At 30.7% G+C, this 14,202-nt stretch overlaps 1 protein-coding gene across 1 annotated transcript in view; it reads left to right on the forward strand.

The window, feature by feature from the left end:
* Positions 1–8,863, forward strand: part of LOC145284435 (ganglioside-induced differentiation-associated protein 1-like) — a 36,001-nt gene extending 27,138 nt beyond the window's left edge. The window contains exons 4-5 of the mRNA XM_080133244.1: positions 5,306–5,515; positions 7,937–8,863. Coding sequence (XP_079989370.1) covers positions 5,306–5,515; positions 7,937–8,259 — 533 coding nt within the window. The 3' untranslated portion in view covers positions 8,260–8,863. The remainder of the gene's footprint in view (positions 1–5,305; positions 5,516–7,936) is intronic.
* The last annotated feature ends 5,339 nt before the right edge of the window (positions 8,864–14,202 follow it).

A 14,202-nucleotide genomic window follows, 5' to 3' on the forward strand; every position in this document is an offset into this window, starting at 1 on the left:
CCCCCCAAAAAAAAAATTGTTGATTTGACATGGAATGAGCCATATATATATATATATATATATATATATATATATATATATATATATATATATATATATTTCCCCAAAACCTCTGGCCTTGATGGAGGAAGGACTAAAACTTGCTATAATTTCAAATGATCTGAAATAACAGCAAAGGGAGACTCGATTCCAAATATTTCTCATATGTTATATCTCCCCTCTTTTGGAAATAGGGTATGATTATGAATATCTCCAGTATCAAATAATCCTTATACACTGTGAAATTTACTCTATGTATGAAAACTAAAGTCTGTGGTAACGTCACCAGCTTTGAATGCTACAGTTTTGCTTTCGGTGTCTATTCTAGCGAATGGCACTCAAATATATTTTTTTTCACTTTTGAAATCACGACTATAATAATATATACGAAATCTAGACAAATAAAAATATCATATTTAAGCGTATTTTAAAACCAGGCAAAGCTGCCACCCTCCCTAATATATATATATATATATATAATCAGATATATGTGGAGAAAAAAAAGTTTTCTTCAGACACCAACAATTACAGATCTACATTTTTTTTTTAATGAATATGAAAAACGTTTGGGGCTTTGGAAACGTCATCATTGAAGAGGATTATGGTTAGATTTTTGTAGTGTAACTGCACAACAAAATAAAAAAATTAAAATTAAAAAAAATAGAATGAACAAAAGAAACACAGAATGACTTACCTGAGGATTTGAAACTGACCGGAAGTCAACGCGAGAAGCAGGAGCATGCTCAGACAGTGCAATTTATAGCTATATTTATATTTATAGCTATATATATATATATATATATATATATATATATATATATATATATATATATATATATAGCTGAGTCAAGTGTATATTGAGTGGTCTTAGTAGTTGGGTAGTTTTTTTGCTTCATTTCTTTGTAGTCAGGTAGTGCTTTTATTTCTTCTACTCATTTCCATCTCTTGTTTTTACTTTTATATTTTTGGGACTTATTCAATCTCTAACAACTTTGCATTGGCATCTTCTGAGGGGCTAGGTAAACAGTCGGAAGATTTCAAAGCGAAGCCTGCCAAAAGATTGATTCCAAACTTAATGTCCCCCCCTACCTCATATTAAGAATGGCTTTCTAAACATTAAAACTATTGTTAACACAGGAAAAGGGGGATTTCACATTGACATTGTGTCGTGAAAGTCATTTTTGGTTTTAAAATTGTTTGATTTGAATTTCATGTTTTAATGAAAACTTTTCTTCTGACAACTGATTGGATAATTGCTTCAGCATCTTTCAACTATTTACGTAACCTGGCGATGTGAAGTTGTCAAAGGATTGGGTCATAAACAAAATAAGTACAATCTTTTCAAAGGGTATCTCTTCACCTTAAGATAAATATTGATGGAAATTCACAAGTAGGTGTGAAAATGTTCCGAGAGATTAAACTTTTCTCATTTCAGACACGTATTTATTGATAATGTAGAGTAACATGCACAACAGCACCCACACTATAAACAGAGTATATATATATATATATATATATATATATATATATATATATTAGCAAAAGTGCCTGTCGTTGACTGGGTTCAAAAACAGCCTACAGAAAATGGACTCTGATTTATGAAAGTATGATAAGTTATGAAAAGAAAGGGTTGTAAAAAGATAGCTTCGAATTTGGGGGTATCAAAACCAAAGCAAAATATGATGAAAGTAAAAATAAAATAGATAAACCCCATAATTTATTATACCATACCTGTTCACACTGAAACACTTATCACAATATTCTGTGGATCTATATTAAAAAACCTTGTTAAACTTTGTGACATATTTCCATTCTATGAACAAAACAAATGAACGAACACCCCATAATTTTATCATACCATATTTCTTCAAGCTGAAACATAATTATCAAAGTATACCTACGCAGATAGATATGAATAGTCTTTATTAAAGTTTGTGCCTATTTCCATTCTATGGAGGCCAGGCACGAACGCAGACCCCACAATTTTATTATACCATACCTATTTAAGTTAAAACATACTTATCAAAGTATTATTATGTACATCTATATCAAAAACACTTGTAAACGTTTTTTTTTTTTTAATTTTTTTTTTCCATACTTTGTGGACCAGGTGCGAACGCAGACCCCACAATTTTAATGAATCATCATTATGCCAGATCAAACATACCCATTCCTGTGTCTCGATACATCTTCTATGATTGTATGTGATCAGTTTTCTATAATAGTCAACCATATAGGAGCCTATTCATGACCAGACACACACACAGACGTTCAGCTTTATAATATATATATATATATCACATTCACACATGGCATAATTACATTGCCGAACCGGTTTTCACCAGATCACCAAAGCAACAATGAACCTGGCCAGTACCAGACGGGTGAAATGATAGGTGCTGTATGTATCACACCAGAAAATAGAAATTTTCAGGTTAGTATCTGGAGGCGTTTATAATCCATTTGGAGAGATACACCTTCAGACTTCACTAAGACACGTAGAAGGAGAAACTGATGTAAAACCTGGGAATATTGTCTGCTTCGTCTTTATTGAACAAACTAACATTAGTAGTTGTATCAAAAGGTGTGAATGGTTCTACACAAAACCTTCATCACCATAAATCATCTTTACGGATTTCCAAGCAACTTAGTTGTTGTGGTGGAATTAACAAGATTTATCTATTCAATGAGAGAAAGATATTATAGAGGAATAGTAATACATAGTGTAATTTAGGATCTGTATTTGTATTGTAATAATTTGATGGTTTTTACATACAGATGTGTGTATGCATATTTTTTACATACAGATATGTGTATTCATATTTTTTACATACAGATGTGTGTATGCATGTTTTTTACATACAGATGTGTGTATGCATATTTTTTACATACAGATGTGTGTATGCATATTTTTTACATACAGATGTGTGTATACATATTTTTTACATACAGATGTGTGTATGCATATTTTTTACATACAGATGTGTGTATGCATATTTTTTACATACAGATGTGTGTATACATATTTTTTACATACAGATGTGTGTATGCATATTTTTTACATACAGATGTGTGTATGCATATTTTTTACATACAGATGTGTGTATACATATTTTTTACATACAGATGTGTGTATACATATTTTTTACATACAGATGTGTGTATGCATATTTTTTACATACAGATGTGTGTATGCATATTTTTTACATACAGATGTGTGTATGCATATTTTTTACATACAGATGTGTGTATACATATTTTTTACATACAGATGTGTGTATGCATATTTTTTACATACAGATGTGTGTATACATATTTTTTACATACAGATGTGTGTATACATATTTTTTACATACAGATGTGTGTATGCATATTTTTTACATACAGATGTGTGTATGCATATTTTTTACATACAGATGTGTGTATACATATTTTTTACATACAGATGTGTGTATACATATTTTTTACATACAGATGTGTGTATTCATATTTTTTACATACAGATGTGTGTACGCATATGTTTTACATACAGATGTGTGTACGCATATGTTTTACATACAGATATGTGTACACATATTTTTTACATACAGATATGTGTACACATATTTTTTACATACAGATATGTGTATACATATTTTTTACATACAGATGTGTGTATGCATGTATTTACATACAGATGTGTGTATGCATATTTTTTACATACAAATATGTGAATCTGGAGTTAATTTTGATATCTTATAATTTTATAAATTAAAGAAATCTAATTTAGAGGAAGAACGGTTTTCTAAATGTATCATTTTATTTTTAATTTCTTTTTATGCCAGCATCACAAAAATAATTCACTTTGCTGATGTAATATATTACTGCATTCGTATTCAGTAATTTTTTTTTTAGTTTCATGAATAAAAATGACAAAAACAATTGATCGCAAATAAAAAAAAAAATAATTAAAATTTTTTTTTTTTTTAATGATATATATATATAATAAATCAACGTTTTCTTAAATGATGTTGACTGCTGCAGTTTTGTTTTGGCACATTTCAACATTTTAAATAAACTTCCCAGAAAATTTCAGCAAAACACAGAATTATTCTGCATAACTATTGTTTTGTTGATTTTGTTTGTAGTTCAAGAAAAAAGAAAATATCAGAAAGACCATTAATGAAATAAAAAAAAAATATACCCAAGAAGAAACGCTGGGTGCAAATAGTTTTTAATGAGAATAAATTTACAGAAATGTTTTTGAATTTTTGAGGCAACGATACTTTGGATTACTCGTATCGCTATTCTCATCGTGGTTATTATTTTCATGTTTCTTCGGCTGCAATTTTTGAACTTGGAAATCTTTGTCAAATTTAGGGAACCAATGCAGAACTTTGAACTAAACCATCAAAACAAAAAAAAAAATATCACGTAAATTGATCAAGTAGTCTTATTTTTTAAATAAGAAAATCAAATGCTATGTGTAATTGAGAAATGACTGTTTGCCTACCATTTTGAAAACAATTTCAAGAAACAAGAGAAATGATTCAACAAGAATTCAAACTTGTGTGATTTATGTTGTAATGCTTATGAATTCCCATTAACTGCTTAGAAATTATTTTCTTTATAAAAATAAAACTACTTGATCAATTTACATGGTTTTTGGAATATGATATTTTTGTTTTGTGACGAGTATGTACATCATACAGATTTTTTTGTTTTTTTAATTCTGAGCAAGAATCAAATAATCTATAAATATTTGACGATATTAAGAACTTGAAGCATAAAATCTTTTACCAATGTGAATTCAGTAAAAAATAATTACAAGAAAAATAAAATTTATCAAATTATGCAGTTTTAGCAGATTAATATATTCTGTATGACAAACTTGACTTCCTTGTTTGGTTAATTTTCACTATTTCAAATTAGAAAATAGCGTATCAATAAAAACAATGTTTTGTTTTTGTAAAAAAAAAATGTAGTTTGAGCAGATCTTCTGCTCAATCATTTTTGTAATTTTTACTGATTTGGACATGACATATGAGCATATACTAGTGTTTTTACTTAAAATGCAATATTTTGATTTAGTTGTACTTGATGACTTGTTTCCAAAAGTTATTGTTTAAATAATCTCCAAAGGAGTTGATATGCCATAATAAGGACAAATCAGTTTGATGCCACGTTCATAGAATTTGGCATTTGGGTAACACCAAGTAGTTTTGCTTATATTATGTTTTTGTTGTATAAATTTCAAATTTTTTTATTTACCGTTTTTTTTTTCTAGAAAACTATGGCAGTCAACTTGGAATGTTGTTAAAATTAGCGGAAAAGAATCCAAAATTCCGTGATATTTATCTTGCGAAAAGTCAGCTGATGGCGCAACGGTTTGAAGCCGTTATGGACGTTGAACAAGTGATGCAAGAATTGGATGAACTAGAAAATGTGTTGGATGAAATGGAAACTCTTATTATGTCTTCTTTTTCTTCTCAAGAAAGTAAGTCATATCTTTTTTTTGTTACTTTTTTAGATGGATTTTCATATTTATGTGTTTCTGAGAGCCTTTTTTTTTTTTTTTTTTTTTTTTTTAGCAATCAGCTATGCTTGTTGTTTTTTTAACTAGTGATGGGACAGTTCCAAAATTTTTTACAGATTCCAATGCTTTTAAAATCTCTAAATATTTAGCTATGAAAATGTTTTAAATCATTTTTTTAATTTTCAAATTACCATAAAAAAAAAAATATGCTAACATACTTCCTAACTTCCAGCATGATTGCTACCAGGAGCAGTGACAAGACAAATCAGTTCTTCAATATTTCTATTGTGAAGCAATTTATTGAAATAAAATATAAGAAAAGGACAATATCGAAAAGTATACAATAAAAATGAACAAAATTATAAAAAGATAAAAATAACACAATTAGTCTGTTTGCACTTTTAATAACAAAATTAAAAAATAAAAGGTTTTATTTTATTTGAAATTTTATAAAAAAAAAATGTTTATGAAATTATAAAAAGGTTCTTTTTTTTTTTAATTTTAAGAATAAGTTTTTTTTATTTGAATTTATATGTTTATGAAAGTATAAAAAATAGAATTATCAAAATAATAAAATTTCAAGCATTGAAAAAAAAACGTATCCAATACATAATATTTCCAAAATAGTTTTTACAAATTTTTAAGTGTTTTCAATAATTCTTTTAAAAAAAGAAGTGCCAAGTGTTTTTAATACTTCTCAAAACAATAATAAAACTAATTTGAATATTTTTAATTAAAATAAGACCAAAACAACTTTTCAATGATTATTAAATTAAAAAAAAATAAAAAAAAGAATGCTTGGAAAAACAAAATAAAAAAAGTACATGTACAGCTGCAAACATTTAAATGCTGAAAATAAACTTTGTCACAGCATTTTGATTAATTTCAATTTATATTTTCATTGTTTTTCTTTTGTAATATTATATAAGTCTGTTTTATAGTTGTTACTAGCAATTCAGCCCGGCTTTGCTCGGGCCGTATGTACTGTTCATAATTTATGTGCATATATATATATATATATATATATATATATATGTTTGACTAATGTCCAGGTAACCTACATCTAAAACTTCAAATGTTTAGACCCAAAATTGGAGTTTGGTAGAGTCTGCAGAGGCCAACTCTTTCAACTTTGACCCCTTGGCAGTCTAATTTCCACTCAAAAACTGATTAAAAAAAGCTTGCTGCATGTCTTTATGTAAAATTTCAAATGTTTATACCCAAAATTTGCTGAATAGTTTTCTAGACATTGCAAAGGTCAAATCTTTTGAACTTTGACCCCTTGGTAGCCAAATTTTGGGGCATGAAAGAAAAAAACCTGAAGGAACTGATTTGCCTTGTCACCACTTCCGGTAGCAGCCACGCTGAAAGTTAGGAAGTATGTTAGCTGACTATAACCAAAGCATGTAATATGTGCATATATTTTTATCAAATGTAAAAAATACATCCATGGCTGAGATTTTGATTTAAATAAAATTTTCAATTTAAAACTTTTATTGAAAAACTGGGTTTTTTTTTTTTTTCTGCATTAAAAATACTAAAGCTCCCCCCTCTGCATGACTAATTTTATTGTTCTTCATTTTTTTTTTTTATTTATAAGTCTGTTTTATAGTTGCTATTTTTTTTTCTTAGTTCCTCCCACTTCCTCTCTCATGCCACTTGCAGTAATGAATTTGATTTAAATAAAAATTTCAATTTAAAACTTTTTTTTTTCTTGAAAATTACTAATTTCACTTCCTCCTCCATTATGCACCCCCCCCCCTGTTGATCCTCAACATATGAATATTGAAGTTTTTGTTTTATATATATATTGCCCAGTCATTAAAAAAAAAAAAAAAAAAAAAAAAAAAAGGGACTTTGGTGCCATCAGCCAATAGCAAATTTTTGTAAGCAAAAAAAAAAATCAATGTGTGCCGAGTGCAAACTCGCATAACTCCTGTTAGCAAGCTAATGCGTTATTGATGGGCCCAGATATTATAATGTTACAAATTTATCTTCTTAAAGTGGAAGAATGTAACGTGCAAGAGTTTTATCTGAACCCCTCTTCAAACAAAATGACATTTCTATTCAAAATAATTCACAATTTTTTCTAATTTTTCGTCCGAGAGATTGCTCTTTCTAACAATGCCGCATTCATGCCTGTACGATGTGGATGGCAATAGTTTTTAGCAGACATACAAACACACACACACGCACACACAGCTTTGAGATTTATTTAATAGAAGATAACTTGATTAGGCTCATACTGAATCTGATGATGTAAGGTTTGTAAGTATATCCTTTGTTTTGGGGGTTTTTTTTGTCTTTTAGCCAGACTCATAGACAGAAAATCCAACTTTATTTTGTGAATAGATAAATTAATATATTTTCTTTTCCTTTCAGGTGCTATTGACAGTACCCAAGAACTGTGGCTGTTTGGTGCCCGTTTCACTGCTGCGGACATCAGTCTGATTGTTCTGCTGAATCGTTTGGTTATGTTAGGCCTTGACAGCCGATACTTCTCTACTGATCGCCGACCCTACCTGATGAAGTACCACGAGCAACAGCTGAAGCGGCCATCGGTCGAACAACTCACAAAGGAAATACAGAGCATCATTAGAGGAATGTATTGGCAGTCAGTCCTATCAAGTTCCACAATCGGGCGTTGGGCAACGATAGGCTTGGGTATTGGCCTCGGCTATTTACTCTACAGAAGAATTAACTGAACTTCTTATTAGGGTTATTTAATTATGGCTTTACAAGACAGACAAGAAATAACATTTACTTTTGTATTTATCATTGAAGAGTGTTGATCTGAACGGAACTTTTATTGAAAGTATATTTTAGCATGGCGTCTTGACTCCTACAAAACCTTGGCTGCTATGTAAAAACTTACAGGTGTATAGATTACTGTGTAATTACCTGAACTCTTCTATGTGCTACTACCTGCTATTTGGCATTGATATTTTCAAATTGCAATTTTTGTGTGGTAGAATAGAAATTCTAAAAATATCATTCTTAACCCATAAGTCATTGTTTAGATAACCGCTTGTTCCCATGTGAGAATGTTATCAGGTTATAAGAAAAACTACTGAACAATAAATGAAGTAATTTATTTACATGAAGGAGGAGGGGGGGGGCTGATATTAGATGAATGTGGATTGGATACTTAGTAAATTGAGGATATTTCAAAATATAATTTATCCCTAATTAGGGTGTGACATATCAGATGGCATAAAAATTGCTTGCGTCACATCAATATTTAATTGCTTGTGTCACATCAATATTTACTGATTTTCACATTTGAGTCTTTTGTTTTTCCTTGACAAGGTTAGACTTCTTCGTCGCCTGACGGGGTTAGACTTCTTCGTCGCCTGACGGGGTTAGACTTCTTCGTCGCCTGACGGGGTTAGACTTCTTCGTCGCCTGACGGGGTTAGACTTCTTCGTCGCCTGACGGGGTTAGACTTCTTCGTCGCCTGACGGGGTTAGACTTCTTCGCCTCTTGCCTTCATAATTTTCCATTACATCTTAATTTGTCTATCCCATGTTTTCAGCTGTTTCAAAGTCGTTAGTGGTCTACCCATTATTTTATTTATTTATTTTGTGCACCAAAAACTACTTTCCTTGGATGTTCTTAAGATAAACACATGACCAAAATCAATTTAATCTTCTACACTTTGGATAACTTCCTCTACATTGATTACACCCCACCCACCATAACACTTTAATTAACGAATTTGTTCTTGTAGTAATAGATCTGTCAGTTCATTTCCCACAGGCAATGGAATTGAAATCCCTGAACAATGTATTGAATGTATACAGAAAAACAGATCAATACACGCAATGTCCTCTGATATTGTCTTTTTTTTTTGTTCTTCTTACACAAAACCTCGGCCATCATGTTGAGAGTCGCCCATAATGCTTTAATCCCACAGATCACAACCCCATAACTATCTTGAACATTTCCATGACATTTAAATTATTTATCATACAAATTGGTGATTTGTAAGATTGATTTCTACAGATTTTTTAATATTTAGTCTCCAGACGGGAACATTGCCAGGTAAAAAGGTTAATTCCTTTGTTGTCTACAGACCTGCATGAAATTACTCGACGTGGATGTGTGACTTTATAAACAGCGCAAATATTAACATCTGCAGTTATCATTTTCAAACTGATACGCAGGGTGACAAAAAGAACTGCCATGCATAGAATTGTGAAAAAACAAATTAGAAACCTTTCTGCAATCCAACCATATTTAGCTTATTTCTGATTTGTCCAAGTTTCAATCCTTAATGTCCAACTGTCTCATCATTCAAAGATAAACACACATGGATAAGTTGTCTATGACTCTGACCGACCTGGCATCGTTCTGATTTTAGCTGTGACATCCCTCTTCATGAACCTGCAGGGGCTTGTTTTGATAGATATTATCTTTGAGATGACTCTACAGATAAAACTTGAGAATCACAATTTCTAGTAATGAGATGATTACTAAAGTGTCCCCCCAACATATCATTGGACTGAAACTTGATGAGCAAGTCACTCATAGATCAAAGTTTATTTGTAAGAAATATTGTTGTATTGCAGAAAGGATTATGAATGTTATTAACGCTTCCTTGGAATTAATGATTCCATTCTTCATGGGAAGAGGGGAGGGTGCATCCCATTCTTTCTTGATTTTTTCAACCCAGAAGTGACATCAATATCATGGTATCCCAATGATTTGTCTGCTATTTTAGTAAGAAATGATTAAATAGGATTTCTGCTTTTGATTGACTCTTCAGTCACTGGTCACAGTATTTGTGTACTTCTAAAATCTGGCAAGTTATTTTTGTGGTTCCTGGGCATCATTGGTCCCTTAACATGTAAATGCAATAAAAATTGTCTTTGTTTATTTAAATACTGGATGAAAGTTCTTGGATTAGTACATGTAGACCAGTTGAAGTAGCAAGTTCAGCACACAAGGCCAAAGGGAGAAAGTGATAATGGATTTGAGAGGGTTAAATGAAGACCTGGTCAGAGATAGTTTTGAAGTTGGTTTCTAAAAGCCATCCAACACATGCCAGCATGTAAAATGGAACGTTAAACTGAATTGATGACTAGTGACCAAGTACATGTATTTGGTGACTTTACTGTCCACCACAGTAATTGGCTTGCTTTCTCTGGTAACAGACGCAGCTGGTAGCATCACACATAGCTTTTCCATATCCCATTTCTTGTCACAGACAGCCACATTCCTGACCCGTCTCCCAGATTGTCAGGATCAGCAGGACTCACTTTTAAATCTTTTTCTGACCACAGTTCTCAGGGATTATGTAACAAATGCTCATAGCTCACTCAGGAATGCTGATCACGTTGTAGAAATCAACCTAAACTCTCGGGCCCCAAGTTGAAGGGCCGTTACTCAAAACAACAAGATACAATAAGAAAGCGGACTAGGAAGTCATAAGGGATCACATCCGAGATGCCCCATGTTGTTATATCTTTTCTCTTTCTACAGAACAGTGTGAAAATTAGGCTACTGAATGGTTTAAAGTAGCAATTGAAACACATATTCCCACACGGAAGTTCTTTAGCAGACCACACTCTCCACAATGGTTCACTTCTAATTTTGTAACTGCCATCGCTCAAAGGCAGCATGCATTCCGCAGACATGAGTCCGATACAAATAGGCAAAAGTTTGTAGGAGCTAAAAATAATTGTGAGAGAAAAATAGCCACAGCCAAAAAAAGGCATTCTGAAGTTATCAGAAAATGTGTCAAGTCGCAGAAATAGGGACAAATCTGGTCCCAAATAGTCGCCCCTTATGACTTGGTGGCATTGTGCCTTGTTTAAGGTGAAAAAAAAACAGATTAAAAAAAATATGATGAACAACTACTATGGGGAAAATTGTTAAAAAAAGAACATTCTTCATATTCTCTCGGATAACTTTTTATTAGAAAAAAAAAAATGATTTTAACTAATTTATAACAATCTACAATCTGACTAAATTGAAGTAACATTGATATGAAGATTATTTCATTTGTTGTTAAAGTAATGCATTTGTAAGTATTTATCAATTTAATTTCTAATATTAAAAATTATGGTTGTGAACCCTTTAAGAAAAAGAATAATTATTATCCTTTAAAAAAGTTTACATATGTAGGGAACCATTCCTATCAAATTTCAAGTTCTTAGGTCTTATAGTCTAAAAGTAATTTCCAAAAAGTCATCTAATTACACGTGTGTGAGTGTGTATACCATAATCATGTTGACATACATAAGTTCTCGTCAGATCACCAAAGTTAAGCAACGTTGAGCCTGGCTAGTACCTGATGAGTGACCATTTGGGAATTCTAGGCAGTGTATGTGCTCCCCGCTTATCTTAGCATTGTTTCCAGTCGTCCTGAACCTCCACCTGCCACTGGTATTTAACAATGTCGACTCAAAAGAGCTGTGGTTAGAGATTGCACAACTCTTGCCACAAAAATTTCACACACAAGCACCTTATAGTGTATCTATAGTCTGTCAAGACTGAAGGAAGCTACCATATATATATATATTATTGTAGGTCTGATCCAAGTCTAGGGAAAGGTGCTAGTCTAGCTGCACTGGTGAGTTGTGATACGACAAAACAGTACTGTATGTGGATGACGTGTGTGTGTGTGTCCTCCACACTGTTTTGCTGTATCACAGCTTTTCAGTGTGGCTAGACTAGCAACTATCTCAAGCAAAGATTGAAATTTGACTGCCTAGGCAAGTCGGCACTTTTAACTCATGCTATTTAGCTGATCATAATATAAGTTTTGCCAAAGATGATTAACTTCATATGAAAATTTTTTAGAAACTTAGTTTTATTTATTACATAATAATAAACGATGAATGTTTATATTGAAGCTATAAATTTTTGAAAGTTCTAAGACAAATTCAGTACATTTAGTCAGATTCCAAACGATCTTGGTTCACTCTTCTGTTATGACATTCTATGTTGTGTCCAAATTCTGATTGGATTAAAAGTGTTTGCACATTATTAACCTTAGGAAAGTTATGAACCAACAATTTCTCCTTGTTATCAAATTGTAGATAACAATCGTTTCTGCGTTAAATAAACTTCTAAATAATTCATATGTTGTAAAATAGACTTGTTAAATTAATAAAAGTTTTAGGGTTTGTTTTTTAAATATTTTCATATGTAAGACAGTAATTATCTGTTATGAAATGTATGACAACCCCTTACATACACACACATATATATAGATAGAGGAAGTAAGGAAGCATGGCTGTGGAAATCTTTTTACCCGAATACGATGTCTAGCATGTTAAAAATATACCATTTGTTGTAAAAATCTAATGGATAAACATCTGAAGAATTTGGTGGGGACAGTATATTTTTACGGAAACATAAATCGTAAAATTGCCACTCATTAATGAAACAGCTGTAATGGAAAAATCCAGTAAATAAACGAAGGTTATAAAAAAAAAACGTGAGTCTTTGAATTTTCAACAAAACTTTGCACTATATATATATATATATATATATATATATATATATGTGCGTGTGTATCATCTATAGGTAACTGTTTTGTTGTCCAATGGCTCGCCAGTGATGTTTGACATAGCAGAAAAAAATGGAAAATATTCAATACTATAATATAAATGATTTTTTTTTTAAAATCTTAAATAAGTTTTCTTCAATTCATAAAATTTTGATACAATTAATATCATCAGATATGTAAAATATCTTTTTTTTAATTTTTATTTGGAAAAGCATGACAAAATGTTTTTTTTTTTTTTTTTTCAAATTAAAGTTTTTTTTGTTTTTTTTTCAGTGTGTGTACATATTATTTATTGAATTAAAATACCAAATAATAATTATGAAGGGCTTATAATGAAATGTGCAATATTGAAGTAAATACTGTGGCAAAAAATGTTTGTCTCCATGAATCATAATCATTAAAACATAAAAAACTGAAACAATACCAAAAAAATAACATTTAAAAAAATAAATGACTTCAGCAAATCTTGATTTGTAACATAAAAAAATGCTGCCCCACGTTTGAGTCAATCTTTCTTCCATGCAATCTTATTTATTTGATGTATAAATTTTTTGTTTCACTATTTCTAGTCAAGAATCAGCTTGTTTTTTATGCTAAAATGTTGTTTTGATCAATTTTAGCCATTTCTTTGATTGTTTTTTTATTGTTGTTGTTGTTTTTTGTGACTGGACTTGCTGACACATAATTTTATGATCTTTTTAAACCAAAAAATGTAAATATGGATTTGATAATGTATAAAGCATAATTTTCAGTTGCTTTTATATTATATTTATATTAATATAAACAAATTTACATGGTCGTGACACTGGACATGCTAATGTTTAGGACAAATGGTTGATTAAAATCAGAAGTCCTCATCAGATGAATTAATAAATGATTGCTTCCCACAGAAAAAAAAAACATGTAAATTTGTTATATTAATAAAAATGTATCTTACTCTTTTATAAAGCACTCTTAATAACCTTGTTAAATTCATTAGTTTCCACTCTTGAATATCTTAAACCTGATATATATATATATATATATATATATATATATATATATGCATGTTGGTACACAATTCTTAAAATGCAGTGAACAATATTGGGCATATTCTTTTCTGTTGAGGATCAAATTAAAAATTTCTCAG

This window comes from Euprymna scolopes, chromosome 9, assembly GCF_053919585.1.
Source record: "Euprymna scolopes isolate OS-2025 chromosome 9, ASM5391958v1, whole genome shotgun sequence".
Classification (NCBI taxonomy): domain Eukaryota; kingdom Metazoa; phylum Mollusca; class Cephalopoda; order Sepiida; family Sepiolidae; genus Euprymna; species Euprymna scolopes.